At 39.1% G+C, this 16,883-nt stretch overlaps 1 protein-coding gene across 3 annotated transcripts in view; it reads right to left on the reverse strand.

Annotated features, from left to right (window-relative positions):
• AFTPH (aftiphilin) overlaps positions 1-16,883 on the reverse strand; it is a 43,677-nt gene that overhangs the window by 22,607 nt on the left and 4,187 nt on the right. For all 3 annotated transcript variants that reach the window (XR_004158734.1, XM_003203698.4, XM_019612547.1), the window contains one exon: positions 8,360-10,163. Coding sequence is in view for 2 of the 3 variants with exons in the window: in XM_003203698.4 (XP_003203746.1) it covers positions 8,360-10,132 (1,773 nt within the window). In the remaining variant the exon portion in view is untranslated. Of the gene's footprint in view, positions 1-8,359; positions 10,164-16,883 lie in introns of those variants that run through there.

Below are 16,883 nucleotides of genomic sequence, written 5' to 3' on the forward strand. Positions count from 1 at the left end.
AAAAAAAACCACACAACAACAACAAAAGAACACCAAACGTTGTTCCTTTCTTGCCTCCAAATCTATTACTATGCTTTCACACATTTGAAGCTGGTTAATTTAAAAAAAGAAGAATCACTTTTCTCCCAGCAGTTTCCATTTCCTCGTGTTCACAATTCAGACAGTTGATGCTGAATGCTGCAATCCTGCAGGGCTTAAAAACCAACTTTGGGAATGTTTCTGTCCTAACCAAATAACTTTAAACAAACAAAAAACAAACCACCCCCAACAGAAAAGCCCAGTAAGCTGTATTTCAGCCGAGTAAGAAGCCAGCTAGAAAGCAGCATGGTTTGCACAATGTACTTGTAAAAGTAGTTGTAACTGTGTCTTGACATCACCATCATTTCAGTGCCTGTTTGGAGGAAGGAAGCTCCAGGATACAAGGAAGACAGAAACTGTTCCCAGTGCAAGAAGCATCTCCCCTGCACTTCTCACTGCTACAAAAAAAAAAAAAAAATCTACCCACTAAAAAACAATTTTAAAAGCCCCCTTTTTTTGGCCAGCGCTGTAAGCTTCTTTTCTTTTTAAGTTGAGAATTTCAGCTTCATTACAGCTGTGTGAACTGTCTCAGACAGCAGATGGAGCACTAAAACAGCACATGTTTTTTCCAGCCCTGTTCTACCAGTTAGAAACGGGTAACCAGTAATCTCTTATCATTTAAGAAAAAGTACCAACTGCAACGTATGCTCCTAAGATGAACCCTAGGCCTCTTCTTTAACGTACTTATTTTTAACAGAAAAACATGAATCTCTCTTCTAGCTAGGATGCAAGCTTGGCATCTCCCTCTCTTGTTCACGCTCACGTGGAGCTCCTCAACAGTCACTCTGTGATAATCTGCTGCCCTGTGTAGTGGGCACAGGGCAGCTCCAACACCCCTCTGCTCTGCTGGGGATGTGGAAGAGGAGCAGAGGAGGCAGCGATCCCACGGGATCCGTCCTTCTGCACGTGCCAGCAGAGCTGTGCCTGCAGAGCCCTCCCGTGGAGACACAGCATATTCCAGCTGCAGTGCTACATTCGCAAGTACAATCCTCAGACTGAGGTTTCCTCTTACAACTGAACTTTAAGGTTCAGAGATGGAAAGGTTGCAGGAGGAAGTTACATATTTTGACTAGACCAACCAATACAGCTGGGACACACGTTCAGGCACGCAGAACATCAGCTTTACAGTGAGCACCTACAGTACTTCCCATCAGAATTTTTTATTTTTTTGCCTCGTTTCAATTCAGCAAACCACTGAGGACATACAGCAACAAACAATACAGTTGCAAAGATTAAACAATCAGAACACTGTGATTCTTTGTGCTGCAGTAAGATGAGGTCTCAGGAGTCTGTTCTCCCTATCCAGCTCCTAACCACAGAAAGCAGGACAGTTAACTTGCTTACCACCCCAACAGTTTTCGTATCATATACATATATATGTGCCTGACATACTGGGACAGCCAGCAGATCAGTTATAAGACATTTGCAAAGCATTACATCAAAATGCCACTATTAACATCTTATCAAATGATCTGAATTACACAGCATTCCTGACTCATTTTTTTTCCCCTCCTCTTCATTATCCCACTGGTATTTTATGACTGTAGTGAGTCACATTCCACAGTGTAGCATTTTCCTTTTAAGTTTAATCATGCCTTAATGCCCAGCCACTTTGGCCATACAGTACAAGTCACATTACCTGTTACAATACCTGTAGACTGTTTTGCATTTATTGATCAAAACAAGGACACTAATTTAGTATAACTAAACATCATTCTGGATTCTATCTCAGTGCTTCAGCATACAAAAGCATGCCCTCCTTAAGTTATAAAGAATAACTGTCTCCAATGAGTCAGTTGCTATTAATGTACGTGAATGGCTGAAGCTCCTTTCATTTAATAATACAGCAGAAACATATATCCCTAGAGACAGGGAAGAGCCAGAAGAAAGGCACTGTATCATGACAATAGCAAGGCATCAGGTTTCTTGAAAAGGACAGACATTTGAGAACGTACTAGTGACCAACAACAGACTTAGTGAAAGAACTAAGAGAAATTCTCCATGAACCAACTCAGAACTCAATTTCAAATTTGAGCTCAAAAACCGTGCCAAAATTTCAAGCAGTTTAATTATAGCATTCTCTGCACTTCCCTTCATCTTTTCTAAGTCTCCAGAAGTACTTGGCCCTTACTTATATATAGTAGAGAAGAACTGTTTCCATAGCAAACCAGAATAATTACTTCTGTGTGTGCAAATAGACAGAGGGATGGGTGTACATACACATGTATCTCCAGCAATGGCAAGTGTCCTTCAAGGAAGTTCTTCTAATTGTTAAGGAAATACTGCTCTGACAGTGCCCAGGTACAGACAGCATTAGCAAGATTTTGAAATTAATTTAAACATTTCTCTTCTACAACCTCATTCTATTGTTTGCATAAAGCAAACTAAGAAAATATTATTGATGTCATGGACAGTAGGAACAGGACTTTCTGTAAGAAAAATCTTGTAAGAATTCAATGTACTTTGAAGAAACTTCTAACTTCCAGTACCCACACACCGTATCACCAACTAACTCCCCAGATATGTCTTCTTCACTAGGGAAAGATCACTCTCCATAAGCTTATATAATGATACTCTTGAAAGGAAAAGCTTTCTTCCACTTTCTGAGGTACTGAAATATTTGATACTTGAGAATTCTGCACTCAGTTTGACAGGAATCATTCTTACAGGCACTACTAAAGGTGTAAATGAAGGCCAGAGCTGCCATTCTAAAAATTAACTGTGATTCTCCAGTGACAAATTCAAAACTCCATAGTTTCTGTGACTGCACACAAGTTCTTGAGAAATATGTAAGCTATTTGGTAGTCAACACCTGAAACAATCAAAATATCACAGACATAACAGACTTTCAAGTGAGAGCTATAGCCACAGGGTTAGAACTTATCTTCTATGCTGTGTAAACAGAAGAAATAAGATCCAGACCTCTGAGCTGGAAGACCAAAGTACATGGTTTACAGAATCTGTTTTTCCTCTCCATCACAAGACTACGGAACCAATGCATTCCTTAACATGCTAAGGCTAACCTGGCCACAGAGCAACCTAAATTCCCCCCAGCTCTCTGCACATGAACTCAGCAGTGATGACAGCTCACTGCCACACTTCAGAGCTGTGCAAAGAGATGCTGCAGCTTGCTGTAAAGACAATATATTTGGGTTATGCTACATAAACAGTCAATATGAATCAAAGCTTTCACCGCACAGGTACTTGAATACTTCTCCAGGTGAAGTGTCACATTCATTTCTCTAACGTGAAGGATCTGCTTAGCAAACAGAGCACCTTCACAGGGCAGGAGAAAAGCTGCAGGCATAAAAAGTCCCGAGCCAAGAGAAGCAGAGCTTACAGAGAACACTAGCTTAACTTCTCATGATTCCAAAGGAGGTGGCTGTTCTCTCTTTCTTCCCCTTGAAAAGCACTTAAGATAATGCCAGAAATTTCTTAAAAGGTAAAAACCAAAGGGAATTATTTTCATTTCTATTTATTTATATTCATTTATATTATTCATTTATTACTAGATAATTTATAATGGAAATAGAGGTCCTAAGCTAAGATTTACAAGTCAGCATGAGAATGCTACTTAGTTATTCAATCAAGTATATTGCCACAAGAGCTAAACAAACTCACTCACCACCAAAGGAGTAAATTGTTAACTATATTGTAACTGTAAGAGTTATAAGAGTAGCCGTTCTAAATAACCCCCCAAAAAACATGTTTAATCAGTAACTATAAAGCTCCTCACCTGGCTACAAAGCAAATCTAAAATTTTAGTGGCCTTGGGAAGAATAAGACTTCTCAGCTCTTTTACTGCTCGATGCAAGAGTTATACACCACAGGGAAGTTAAGTGTAGAAATGTGAATCTGTCTCCCTTCCCTGGCTGAAAGCTTCTCCCTCAGCTGAGTAACGGAGCAAGCCTTGCATTTTCCATGAATGCAGAAAAAAGCTTAATGGTTCTCTCACTAGATTGCATAAAACTTAGTCCTTATTTCAGTCAGTCCTGCTATTCTGATCCAGTGGCAGTGTACTAATTTTTCAACCAGGCTTGGAGTTGCCCTGAAGTTACTTTTTTTCCAAGAGGATGACTCTTCACTCACTGCCTAACACAAAGTAATCTCAACATGACAGCAATCCAAAGTTTTCTTCATCTTGAAGTACATTTGTGGCTTAGTAACTGTACATCACCCACACTGATCAACCTGAAGAGGAAGAGCTCCAGCACACAGGCTCTCAAACCTCACTTATGGGCTGTTTCCCCTTTCTCTCTCTTCTAGATTTGTTAACTCTCAGCTGAATTGGGGAAGACTTCCAGTCTTCCAACCAAACCATTGCTCATCTCCTCCTCCACTAGAAATGTTTGTACTCCTTGAGCATAGCTGTGCAGTCGTTTCTCCCACCCCCGTGACTACTGTAGGTAAAAACTGTTCCTGTGCTTTGCTTAATCCTATATATACTTTAACACAGTACTGCAGAATAACCCCCTCAGCTGACTAATGCTCAACACTATCTCATGCAAGAAGCTGCACTGTGAGCTTTATGTTCCTTGTAAACACGTGCTACGTGGTCATATAAAGGAGATTAATGCATAAAATACAGCATAGGTTTGCTCAAAACTTGTTAGCATCAACCAATTCACCCACAACGACATTCTAAATCAGTTTTAACAAACTCAAAGCAGGTCTATACTAAACTCAAGCCTGCAGCTATACTGGAACAAACTAATGCATATCTTCAGCTGAAGAAAAATACTGCGTGATTAGGTACACAGTAGTATTAAGATGGCTTCAAACAACTGTACTATTTGTGTTCTCCAGCCACAGAAGCAGGAATCTAACAGATTACATAGTTCTATAATTCTAACTGAATGTGATAACCCCATCTGTGCACAGAGGTGGTAGATGCCCATCCCTGGAGGTGTTTAAGGCCATGTTGGATGGGGCCCTGAGCAAACCCATTTAGTACTTGATCTAGCAGCTGCCAACCCTGCCTGTGGCAGGGGAACTGGAGTTGAATGGAACTCCAACCCAAGCCATTCTATGATCCTATTACCTTACCTTACTATTACCTTAACCTACCATTACCTAATGCTATGGAAAAGGGCAGCTCAGCACAGTACATACAATGCATTTCCAATCATGTGGAGGCTTCTGAGAGCCTGTAAGACCAAAGGAAAAGGAGAAAAGATTAATGATCTCTTTGGCACTAGAAGTTATTACATAGGTTGTTATTTGTGACCTTTTCCCCTTACTTTCTTCTTCTATATTCTATGTTTTATGACGAAAAACTAGGTTAATTAGCTGAATTCAAGCAAAGTCTACTTTATTAATTAAACATTATTCAAAATCTACAGTTTTTACAACAGCTTGACTAACATGAACCTTATTATCAGAAAACACAACATTTTGCTCTATCCTTCATATCCAGAAAAAAAGCTATGCATAAACAGAAAAGAAAATATGTGGAGACAAATGAGGGAACTTCAGCTGCTGGTAAACTCCTTTCATTTGCTCTCTGGATGGATGAACACTGCTGCATACATCACTTCCACATTTATACAGCAACGTTGCTGATTAAGCACACTTTTCAGTTTTCTGCTTTTGCAAAGGTCTGTCATCCCGTTTATACACTGTTTAGCACTATTACACTACCACACACAACGAGCCTTTTAGCCTCAGCATTACAGATTAAGTGTATGCAGTATCTTGTAAATGATCCCAGTTCACCTGTAGCATATGCCAAAGTTTCAATTTTCACATCTATCTCAACTGTCCAGCACATGCACTGTTTCTTTCTCTTAGCAAGTACTTCAGAATGGCTGTTTTGTGGTTTGACCTCAATGACATCTTTTAATCATAAGTAAGAAAAATTTAACTCAGATTTTGATCACTTTTCTATTATTCCTCACTCCAAATACTGGGGCTCTATGTTGGCTCATGTTGACTCAATTCATCTCAATATCTAGAACATGCAAGGCAGTGTTTCTAGTTCCAAAGTACCAAACTGCAGCTCTTTGCATTAAAACAGAGCATTTAACATAGGCAGATTTGGAAAAGCCTTTTGAAAACCCCGAGAGCTTACAGAACACAAAATAAGTTTTCAAAATGTGTAACTGTCGCTTTTAAGAGTTAATGGTTAAATAATGTAGCAACTAAGATTTGTTGCAAGGCTGAGGTAACTGTTGCATCACTGAAAACTCATCCAGCTCAACTTCCTCTGCAGCTCGCTGGAGCAAGTCAGTAAGCTCTGGGTTGTACTGCCTCACTTGCAGGAAGGACAGAACATCACTTGATAACCAAATAGTCTCTGCTGACTAAAGTATAAGTCATAGAATCATAGAATGACACGGGTTGAAAGAGACTGTAAAGATTATCTACTTTCAACTCCCCTTCTGTGGGCAGGCCTGCCAACCACAAGACCAGGCTGCCTGGGGGAAGAATGAAAAAAAATCTTCAGTAGGTTTACAGTCCAACCAAACTCCTGTCTAACTTTATGACAGCCCACCCAAGAGCTCCCACTGCAGTTGAGCTTGTTTGTTGCTAACATGGATGTGGAGAAGGGAAAAAACACTACAGAATCTCTGAAGATTCCTCTTTTATAAACATCAACATTCAGAAGTGTTTTCAACTGAAACTCTATCATAAAGGTATGGAAAACTTTAAGAAAAAAAAATGTTGGAAACTTTCTGATTAGTTCTTGAAAGCATGATAGTAGAATAACCTCCCCACCCCTTGTCAGATTCAGAATGACTTGTTCCTGTTTCCACTTGAAGTAAGTTAGATTAATTGCACCAATGACGCGAGCACTCTACAGTTTCATAGGTGAATGAACAACAGAGCAGGTAACAATAGGTTTGTGCTTTTGTCTTGAGAACGGGACCTCCTCACTCAGGTAGCTCCCTGCAATGAGGAAGGTTTTGCACAGACACAAGAATCCATCTGCAGGTTCATTTAAGACCCTTTTTTAGTCTCTCAAACTCAATCTGAAATCTGGAGCGTGAGTCACTGAACAAAACAGGAAGCAGGAAGCGCCAGGAGCCGAGACTCATACCTTTTAAAGTGACAAGAATTCAGGGATAAGCCCTAAAAGCTGTTTTACTTGCTTATGTTTGCAAAGCTCTGGCTGTCACACAGCCTTCCTCTGAAAACCCATTTTGTCTGTCATTGGTAAGAAATGTAAAGAGAGAGGGCTGTCACCAAGTCTACAGGAGATCCTGCAAGAAGGGACTTACCTCATTTTCTCCTGTTGTCAGAGAAGTTTGAAAACTTAGATACTTACTATCACCAGTCCTTTACTGCTGATGCTGCTACATGTTTCAGAAAGAGAATATATTCTAAACTACTCACCTGGAATGACTTGATTAAAAAGAATTGGAATTTTAAAGCTAAGTTGCTTTAAATTTTGTATAAGGTAGTATTAAATCCTTATAAAAATGTATCTCCCAATGCACAGGCACAGATCTCAAAGATGACTTGTGGAAAGAGCTAAGAAGGAATAAAACACATTTAGCAGCTAAGGCAGAAAACCTAGGAGGTAAGAAACGATCCTACTTTACTCCTGGATACAGCAGCATCTTCAAGATGTTACTGATCTACTATTTGCAATATTGTGAGACTGGAGCTTACCATAACTCACATAACAGAAACTCCCAGGAGTTGGACTATCAGGGACAGAACTCAACAGGCCATATTTGATGGTCACGTCACTGACTATTTTGAAACAAATAGCAACAGTGCTTGCCTGCAAATTCAGATACTCTCCGATCATGCTCTCTAAGCAAATGAGCACAACTATTAATAAATTGAATCATCATTTTTAATCAGATACTTGAAAACAACAATACAGAATGGTGCTGAAAAAAGTTGGGAATTACTTGCCCCAGCTTTCAGACACTTATTTTATGCCTGTTTAATGAGAAGGAAACATCAGAGAACTCCCAAAAAAGCCATAAACTATGAAGCAAAGGAAGAACTATCACAGACTCTGAAATGCTTATGATGGCTTATTACTTTGATCAGTTTATATAAGGACTCCATATAATTTTCAGAACAAGTGCATACAAATTTCGACAGACCCAGCTCTTTTTTCCTGCAGGAAGTAATAGTGCAGAAGATAAAAGAAGTAAATGCAGCATACTATTACATACCAGCCTTTCTCACCAACCAAATTAAATCTCTCCCACGAGACAAATAAGGACTATCCAAACATCTGCTCTCCACAGAAGCAGGAACCAGGAAGAGCTTTATGCAGAAAAGCAGAATTTTGAGCAAGCAAAATCAGGAACACCCTTACCTGAACTGAAGGTGCTGGTTCTTGAGATTGCTTACTGGTAGTTCCCTGGAAAGACGCTGAAGCAAAACTGTCAGTCTTGTGTAACACCGGACCATCAATCCTCGCAGATGGATCTGTCCTATGTGACTGCCACGTCTCTTTTCTGTGATGAGACTCGCCAGCTTGCTCATCTCCAAAGGCAGCCCAAGAACAGCTGTCCTTTTCTTCATCTTCAAAAGCATTCCAATTGGTAGCCTGGTTACAACCTGCTGAACTGAAGTCCGCAAAGTCGTCAGAGTCCTGAAAAGCAACGCTCTCATCTTGAGATTTTGGCACTGAATCAAAGTCTCCAAATTCACTATCATCGCCATTTTCTACCTCAGTAGTATGCTGGAAGTCTAAGCCAGAAGTTTTACTGGTAGCATCACATTCTAAAGTGTCAGCAGTCTGATTTAGGTTAGCTTGATCCAACATTGCTGGCAGCTGAGAAACAGTATTTGTGTCCCTGAATTCACCAAATGCATCATTACGTTGGCTAACAAGTGCAGGCTGTTCTGAAGTTCCCTCTAAAGCTGAAGCATTTGTTGATTCTTGAGCATTAATGAAAGTAGAAGATGCACTGCTGACTGAACCAAAATCACCAAAGTCATCATCATGTGTGATGTGGCAAGCTACAACTTCAGCACTGCTTCCACCATTCTTAACTTCTTCAGAATCGCCCACGTTTTCTCCTTTGAGATCAGTGCTTAAACTTTCAACCTCATCAATTTTGACGTCCTCTGTCCCTGAAAAACCATCAAGCTGAGAAAAATCTTTGCCATTTTCCTCATCATGTTGTTTTCTCCTTCCATTGTTTTCTCCATTTTCAGTAGTGCATATTGAACTTCCAGTTGTTTGAAACGTACTAGAAATAGTAAATTCATTACCTTCCAGTGCTGAGGAATCCTGTTCACAGCTAACTTCTGCAGTACAAGTCTCTTCTTCAGTATGAATTGCTCTGTTTATTCTGTTGTTTTCCTGAATGTTCAGAGAGTCTCTTTCACTAAGAACGGTGCATACTGTAGGCCCTGTTCCCTCTACATTGATTGTTTTTCTGTTTGAGAATGTAGTGAAATCTGCAAAGCCTTCACCTGAGCTAGGAATTGAGTTCAAACTTAGCTCAGTACTATGGCTAACAGTTTTTAGTCCCTTTGAATCACTGATGTTGTCTAGATCTTCTGTTCCCTGAGGACTTACAGGGTCCAATGCTGCAAATCCATTTGTTAGAATCTCTAGACATGGAAGTTTTTCACCATTACAAGCATCTATTTGCTCATCTTGGCTTTCAACTGTTATATCAGTTCTAACATCAGAAGAAAACCCCTCTGATTTCCCAGTGTTCTCTCTTTGTTCCCCTTTCTTGTTTACGTCTTCTAAACTTACATCAAAAGCAGTACCTGAAGTTCTAAACTTAGATTTTTCTTTGCTGGTACTAGTAGCTAGTGCATCAGAAAGTTCCTTAGGAGCAGTAGGAAGCTCTGCAATGCAGTCTTTAACATTTTTAACAGATGTGAAAGTTGCAATGCTAGCTACGTTGTCAGAATAATCATGAAGGGGTATAAAATGATTTGTGGGTATAAATTCCTCCTTTGGATGGCTGTAGTCTGCTGCATCAAAATCAGCAAAAGCTACACCCGCAGTGCTCACACCAGAAAATCCTCCAAACTCTCCAAATTCATCTTCATCATCATCATCAGCTCCATTGTCTAGCGGTGGAGGGGATGAGGAGTACATTCGAATAATGTCTGGTTCCATTGTTTAGTTCCACTCCAAAGTTAATATATTTCTGTAAAAAAAAAAAAAGTTTGTTGGAATTCTGATTTTTTTTTTCTTATGTTTCACATTTTTGAAGTTTATGTACAGGTAAATGTCATTCATATTTGACAAGAAAGGAAGATAAAATACTACTGTGTAAAATGTCTGCAGAATGTTTATCCATAACTTGCAATATTTAAAGATACAGTTTTCTTTCTCTACTAAGAAGCCAAACAAGGCTTACAACAGAAGACAGGCAAAAAAAGATGGCAGCCTCAGCTCAAGCCTAGGACAACTATCTTTCAGCAGCAGTTCTACAGGATACATAAAGCACGTCATAAAGGTGGTGCCAAGAATTCCTCAGACTCATTTTTAAGCAATTTTCCTGTTTTAGAAGTCACAAGGAAACTACCAAGGATGTTTCAGGACTCTTATAAACAACTACATGACTACACTTCTCAGCAGACAGCACTGAAACACCGTAACATGAAATATATTTATCTTGAACTGTTGTGCATCATAGTAATGCAAACTAAGTTGAGCTTTAATCCACCAGTTGCCAACTTGCTGTCACCAGCAATTCATGAAATAGCCACTTATCCTGGCCCACCTCCCCCCACACACAGTTGTGCCTTCAGTTGCCTGTGTGACAGTAATTAAACGACTTGACCGACAGCCAACAACCACACTTAAGACACCTTCAGACAGCAGCTTCAAAGATTCCTAAAGCTGTTTCCACAAGCTTTGAAAGCGTGTAGGAACACTGAGAGAAGCTACCGTTACAATTGCTAGCTGTGATTTGCTGTTTGACTGTTTAAGTCTCTACCTGGTCATGGATTTCTATCAGGTTCTTTGGATTTCCTAACTCCAAGCCAAAGCGTGCTGCCCCCCAACTGCTGCCACCCGCCTGCTTTTGTCCTACAAACCCCCAATTGGAAAAAGCCACAATAAGCACCTTCCAAGCCCAGAGCAAAGCTAACTTCTCCATCAAAGTTTATTCTCAAAAGCAGAATGGAGCAAGATTTCCCATAAAATATTTAAATGCAAAAGGAAAAACGAAGTACGAAAGCATTCCCGTGGCCTAGATAGACAGATTGAGGCTCAACATTGCAAACTACTCCAGACGCAGTCAAGATATGAACTGTTTTTCCCCAACCTCCAAAAATAGGCTGGACTTATTCCACTATTGCACATGATTAATGAACCACTAAGTAACCCCATCTACATATTTACAGCAGTACACACCACTTAAGTGGTTTACAACTAGAGCCCATAGAGGGAGATCTGCAACTGGGTTCTTTCCATTCCAAACGACATTCATATAAATAAGTTGCAAGAACATACTAAGGACTACCTATAGAAAAATAAGAAAGTGAAACTTTGTTATAAATAGCAAATAATTGAATTTCTAATTACTAAAGTGCAGACTTCACAGCACTCCTGATGTGAAAATAAAACAAGAATCCTCAATACCAAAGCATTTGGCCAAGGACTTAGCACAGAATCTAAACCACAGCACACCAAGGGCATAACAACAACAAATGAAGCTCTGCAGTTCTTTTCAAGTACAACAAGCCACAGCACTTCAGCCCAACAGCTCTGTGCATTTGCCAAGGAAGCCCGATAACTTTAAGGTAACTAACCTATCTTTGTGTTTTGTCTTCCTTGTCTTTCTTTTTTTTTTTAAGTTATAAAACAGCCTGCTTATCAAAAATGAAACCAAGAAGTAATTTGTAGCATAACATGGAAACTGAAGACTGCGGAGAAGTGTTGTTTAGAATAAAGCTTAAGTTGTCAACAAGCTCCCACATAGGCTTACTCAGCACCAGCTGCTCAGCAAGGTATTTGTGAGGAGCTTCACTCTCACATCTCAGAGGCTTCAGCAGCCAAAAGCACTCTGTTTTACATCAAGCTTTAGCAATTGCTGTTCAGTGTCACACGTGAACATAAAGATCCATTCTAAGATGCCTGTGGAACATGAGTTTGAGTTCACATTGAGATTGCTCCAACCTGTTTACTTTTAAAACTTCTGGGTTTTCCATCCACTAAATACCATAAGAGCATTTATTCTTTGCAACCATCCGAGCAGCCATTCCCTCTTTACTTCCACATTTCCAAAATTCAGTGCAGTCAATCATTAGCCCTAAGATTAAACACCCAGTGCACCCAGACTATGACTGTATCCCAAATATTTTACTGCAGAGGAAGAGCTGTAAGTTACACACAAAGAAATGTCCTGGGAAGTGCAAGTACTGACTGTTCTTTTGTAGGAAAAAGATACGGGGGTTTACCAGCTGTGCTCATCTCAAGGCACCAGAGTTTGGGGGAAAAGTGCTCTTCAAAGCTCCAGGGGACACTGTAAGCTCACCAGCACTGTATCGGGAGCTTGCAACTCCTAGGCCACAAATCAGTAGCTCTCCAGTAACACAAAGACAATAACAGGAGGGGACAGAAAATGGCATCCATCTGGAATGGAATTCCCTCATCCCAATTCCTGCCACTGGTCCTGGAAAAAGGAGTGGTTTTTGTGTTTGTTTGTTTGTTTTTTTAACTAAAAAAAGTAGATTGATTTGGTTATATACACACACACAGGTGTATATGAATATATGAAATCATCCTTTGTAACTCTCAGTTAACAAGTGTCCAGCTTAATCTCAGTAGAAATTCATTATTAAACCTCCTGGAATTTAACGAGAGTATTTTGGAAAACTCAGCTGAGGTGGCATTTATTATTCTACACAAAGCTGAAGACACTACAAAGACAGGAAAACACTTATTGAAGTGAAAAAATCCTCAATGTTATTCCTGGGATGGTGCTGATGAGATATAAACCAAAAGAAAAAAGAGCTGGAAGAGAAGCAGAGAAGCCATGAAATGGTTGAAACAAAGGAAGGTGAAAGTAACAGTTCTGTCAAACAGAGAGAAGGAAAAAAAAAAAAAAAGAACAACAAAAAAAGAAATCTGCTTCTGAGCTCAGTGTCCAAGACCAATTCGTGTCGCTAAAGCCAATGCAGCCTCAACACTAAATTTTAGTACGTTGTCACATCTTTTATTTCTTATTAGGCAGAGATTCACAAGCCCTCCAAAAGACATCTCTAAAGTTATTTTTAAGATAGAACTGATTTTAAGACAGAAGATGAGTGTTCTGCAGACCACTGATTTATACTGGAAATAAAAATTTATGTGTGCAACTAAATCCATAGGAATTCAAGCAGAAGCCCAAACAAAATCTCTAGATGTTTCAATTACTCTCAAACAGGTAGTCTATAAAACATAACGTGTTTTAAAAGGTCAAATGCTTGTGTTAACACAAGCTAAAGTTAGAAAGGTAACTCACTTGATTTAGAAACCAGATTTCTGAAGTCTGCAAGACCCAATGTTGAAGTTTCAGTGTGGTAGGAGCAATAAAGACAAAGCATCATACACATTAGAAGAACTCCAAATGGATACAATCCCAGACTTTCCTTCTTTTGAAGTAGTTTTTAGAATAATCAAGTCACATGAGCAGTTATATTTAAGTAAAGAGGACATAAATCCAGGCAGACCAGCTTCCCCAGTCCCAGAGCTCTTACTTTTACTGATGAGAAGTCACAAGTAGGGCAGGAGAAAGTACACAATACAAATAGGAATTTGCTTCCAGCTAGCAAATACATGCATTTAGAGCTCATAGACAGTGACGTCAACGTACAGTTTTGTTGGTTCAGTAATAAAACAAATTCACATTGTATTGTTACGGCTTAAAGATCTCAAAAATCTCCTAAGAGATCTGGTTCAGCTGCAGCTCATCTGCTCAGCTAAGAGATGTAGCTCAGTTGGCCTACCCAGATTACTGTAGCTTGATGTATAGGAATTAGATGGGCAAGATGCTGAGAAACCTCCTAAATTATGCATAAAAAGGTTGGCCCATATCTTCCTTTCCCTCCCCCCCATTTAAATAGCACTAATCTTAACTCAAGACTAAAGGATGTAAAGGATGAAGCCTGGGCAACTGAATCTTAAAGTCGTATCATAACACAGTGAGTCAGAGACCTTGAAAAACTACTTTGGAGCTTACCCATTAAAAAGAGAAGGTATCAGAATTCATATCAATGTAAGTTTGCTTTTTTTTCTTTTAAAGCCTTTTTGTGTTTATAGGCATATACAAGTTGCTTATCACTTGTGTTATTTGAAATATCATGGTCAACTCTGTGTTAGTTACTGCTCCACTACCTGACATCACAAGTCCTCATGCCTGTACTGGAACTAATTCCATGCATTATCTGTTGTAACAACTCTACCCAGGTTCTTTTGTTGATGGTTTACTTTATTACTCTCTTCACCTCACCTAGAAATAAATCATAAAAGAGCTCAGAAAATTCTTAGGGAAGAGGACAATCTTTAAGAAAAAAAAAAATAAAAAACAGGTCATCATTCAGGAAACAAAATGAGTAACATGGGGGCAACAAGCACCATCATTGGCAGGAATTTACCTACAAGACATAGAAAGTTAAGAAGTCAAAATGACAAAAGAAGTAGGCAAAGAAGAGCAATACCAGGGGAAAGCACAGCTGAGGTAAGCTGGGGCTGAAGCAGACTGCCAGAGCCTAGTTAAACTTGCAGGAAGACTTGCAATCATCCAAACATTTCTCCTTCTGCACCTTCTGCCACACAGAAGACACTTCCTTCAATTTTTCATTTCAAATCACTTTGAAAACATCACAGGCATCATTTATACAACAGCAGTCTCACTGCACAGCACTGCTCCACACATTTCAGGAGCAGCTGCCAAAACAGGATCTGCAAGGAGTGTTAATGTTAGTTAAACCATCGGAGCTCTGATCAGATTTTCAAATCCACATCTTCTGTTAGTTCAATCAGTTTAACCCATATGAACCAAATGACCAATCACTTGCATGGGCTTACCAAATTTTTTTTGAAAGCCATCTACTTGCCATGATGCATTCTAAAAGCCTCCTGTTCAAGAGTCTGTATGAATCTGTATTATACACAAGCACAAGGTTATGTTAATACAATTTAATTGTTTTTTACAGCACCCGAACAACTATCAAACTAAATGCTTATCAGAAGGAAAAAGAGTCAGACCGGTCTTCCCCTGCCCTCGGGCTGACTAATTACTGATGAATTTTTTTTAAATGGGGGTATACTCCCAATTCTCCACACGACATAAAAAACAGCACAGGCATTTTTAGCCTTCATGTAGTTTCCTTCAGAAAGGATTTAATTACGATCCCCTTTCTTGACTTTCTAAAGTATTCCACCCGCCAACCACAAACTGATGAATCCAACTCATTACCATTCACTGAAACATTGACTCGGTGATAAACCATAGGTCCCACAGAACAACGACTTTGTTCCTTAATTCCCTGTGTTAATCCCTGCTTTGTCTGGCATCTCAAATGAGGACTAAGAGCTGGAACTGGGGCTTCATCTTTTGTAGCGCAGAACTCTGCACCCAACTCAGACACATTCCATCAGAGGTGCTGTTAGGCTGCAGCATTTCCTAAAACCAGTATTTCAAATGATTAACCCATTCACTTGCAAAACGTGTTTTACTCAAGAAGCAGAATTTGAAACAACAACAACAATCCCAATGACTGTGACACGTTATTTATTTTCTCCATATTTCTGAGGGAATTGGCTCCCAGATTTAAAAGTCAGCTAAGTTAACGTGCACTTCAGTATTTACCTGAATGGATACACCAACTTTTCCAACATCTACACAGTAAGGATTCTTCTTTGAGGGAAATTGTAACAGCTTTTATCTGCACATAAGAGAGCAGCTATATTTCTACTGTTTCTAACATGTAACGATCCAGATTTTAGCCAGCAGACCTTGCAGATAGAAGCAAAGAATTAGAACACATCCAACTGTTCCTGTTTAGATGGGATTAATTTACCCCCAGTCAGTGTTGAAAAGTGTCAGCAAGTTCCTCTCAATCATATAGTTCACATTCTTAGAGTGATAATGCATTGCCATCAATTTCTCATGCCACACTTTGCCCAACATCATAAAGAATTGTCTTCTCCATTTTCTGTTATCTTTTACTTAGTATCAAGAAACAGAAAAAAAAAAACCCACCCGCTTGAAAACACCACTTCTTAATTTCATGTGTTTCTTCATATTTTGAGAACTAATTATGAAGCAATTTTACAAGTTTTAGCATTTCACTGTTAAAGTCGTGCTGTCAATGTAATTTATCAATATACTTACAATGGCATATCAATATTTTATTTTAAAGAAAAAACAATGCTAATCAATTTGGTCAGATTAATTTCTGTTACAGCAGCTCTTGGTTTAAACTTTTTTTTTTTTTAACTTAAGGACAAGCATTTCAGCACGTAATTTGACTTAATTTAAAACAATGCAATAGAAGGGAGAAAAGAGAACTCTCTAAAGCTGAAAAAGATTACAGTAGTAGTTGATCTAAGCTTTGATAGTGCAAGGATTTATAAGAACAAAATTCACACACTACTTTTACCTCAAGTCATTAATTCAGTTTTCAAAATGCTGTCAAACCAGGGTATCCCATTATTTTCTTGTAGGAAATAGGGAACAATATCTGCTTTCCTCACACTGAGCCACATCACTGTTCATTACTTTTCTGTAGAGTAATAGAGAGTCTAACAAAGAAACAACAGCAAAAAGCACAACGTAATTACACTACACCAAAGCAGGTTTAAATAGCTCATTGTCTGTGTACTTTCGAAGGCAAAACTTGAAATAGCATGTTTGGTTCTTTTATAAAACGTA

This window comes from Meleagris gallopavo, chromosome 2 (genome assembly GCF_000146605.3).
Source record: "Meleagris gallopavo isolate NT-WF06-2002-E0010 breed Aviagen turkey brand Nicholas breeding stock chromosome 2, Turkey_5.1, whole genome shotgun sequence".
In the NCBI taxonomy this organism is placed as follows: Eukaryota; Metazoa; Chordata; class Aves; order Galliformes; family Phasianidae; genus Meleagris; species Meleagris gallopavo.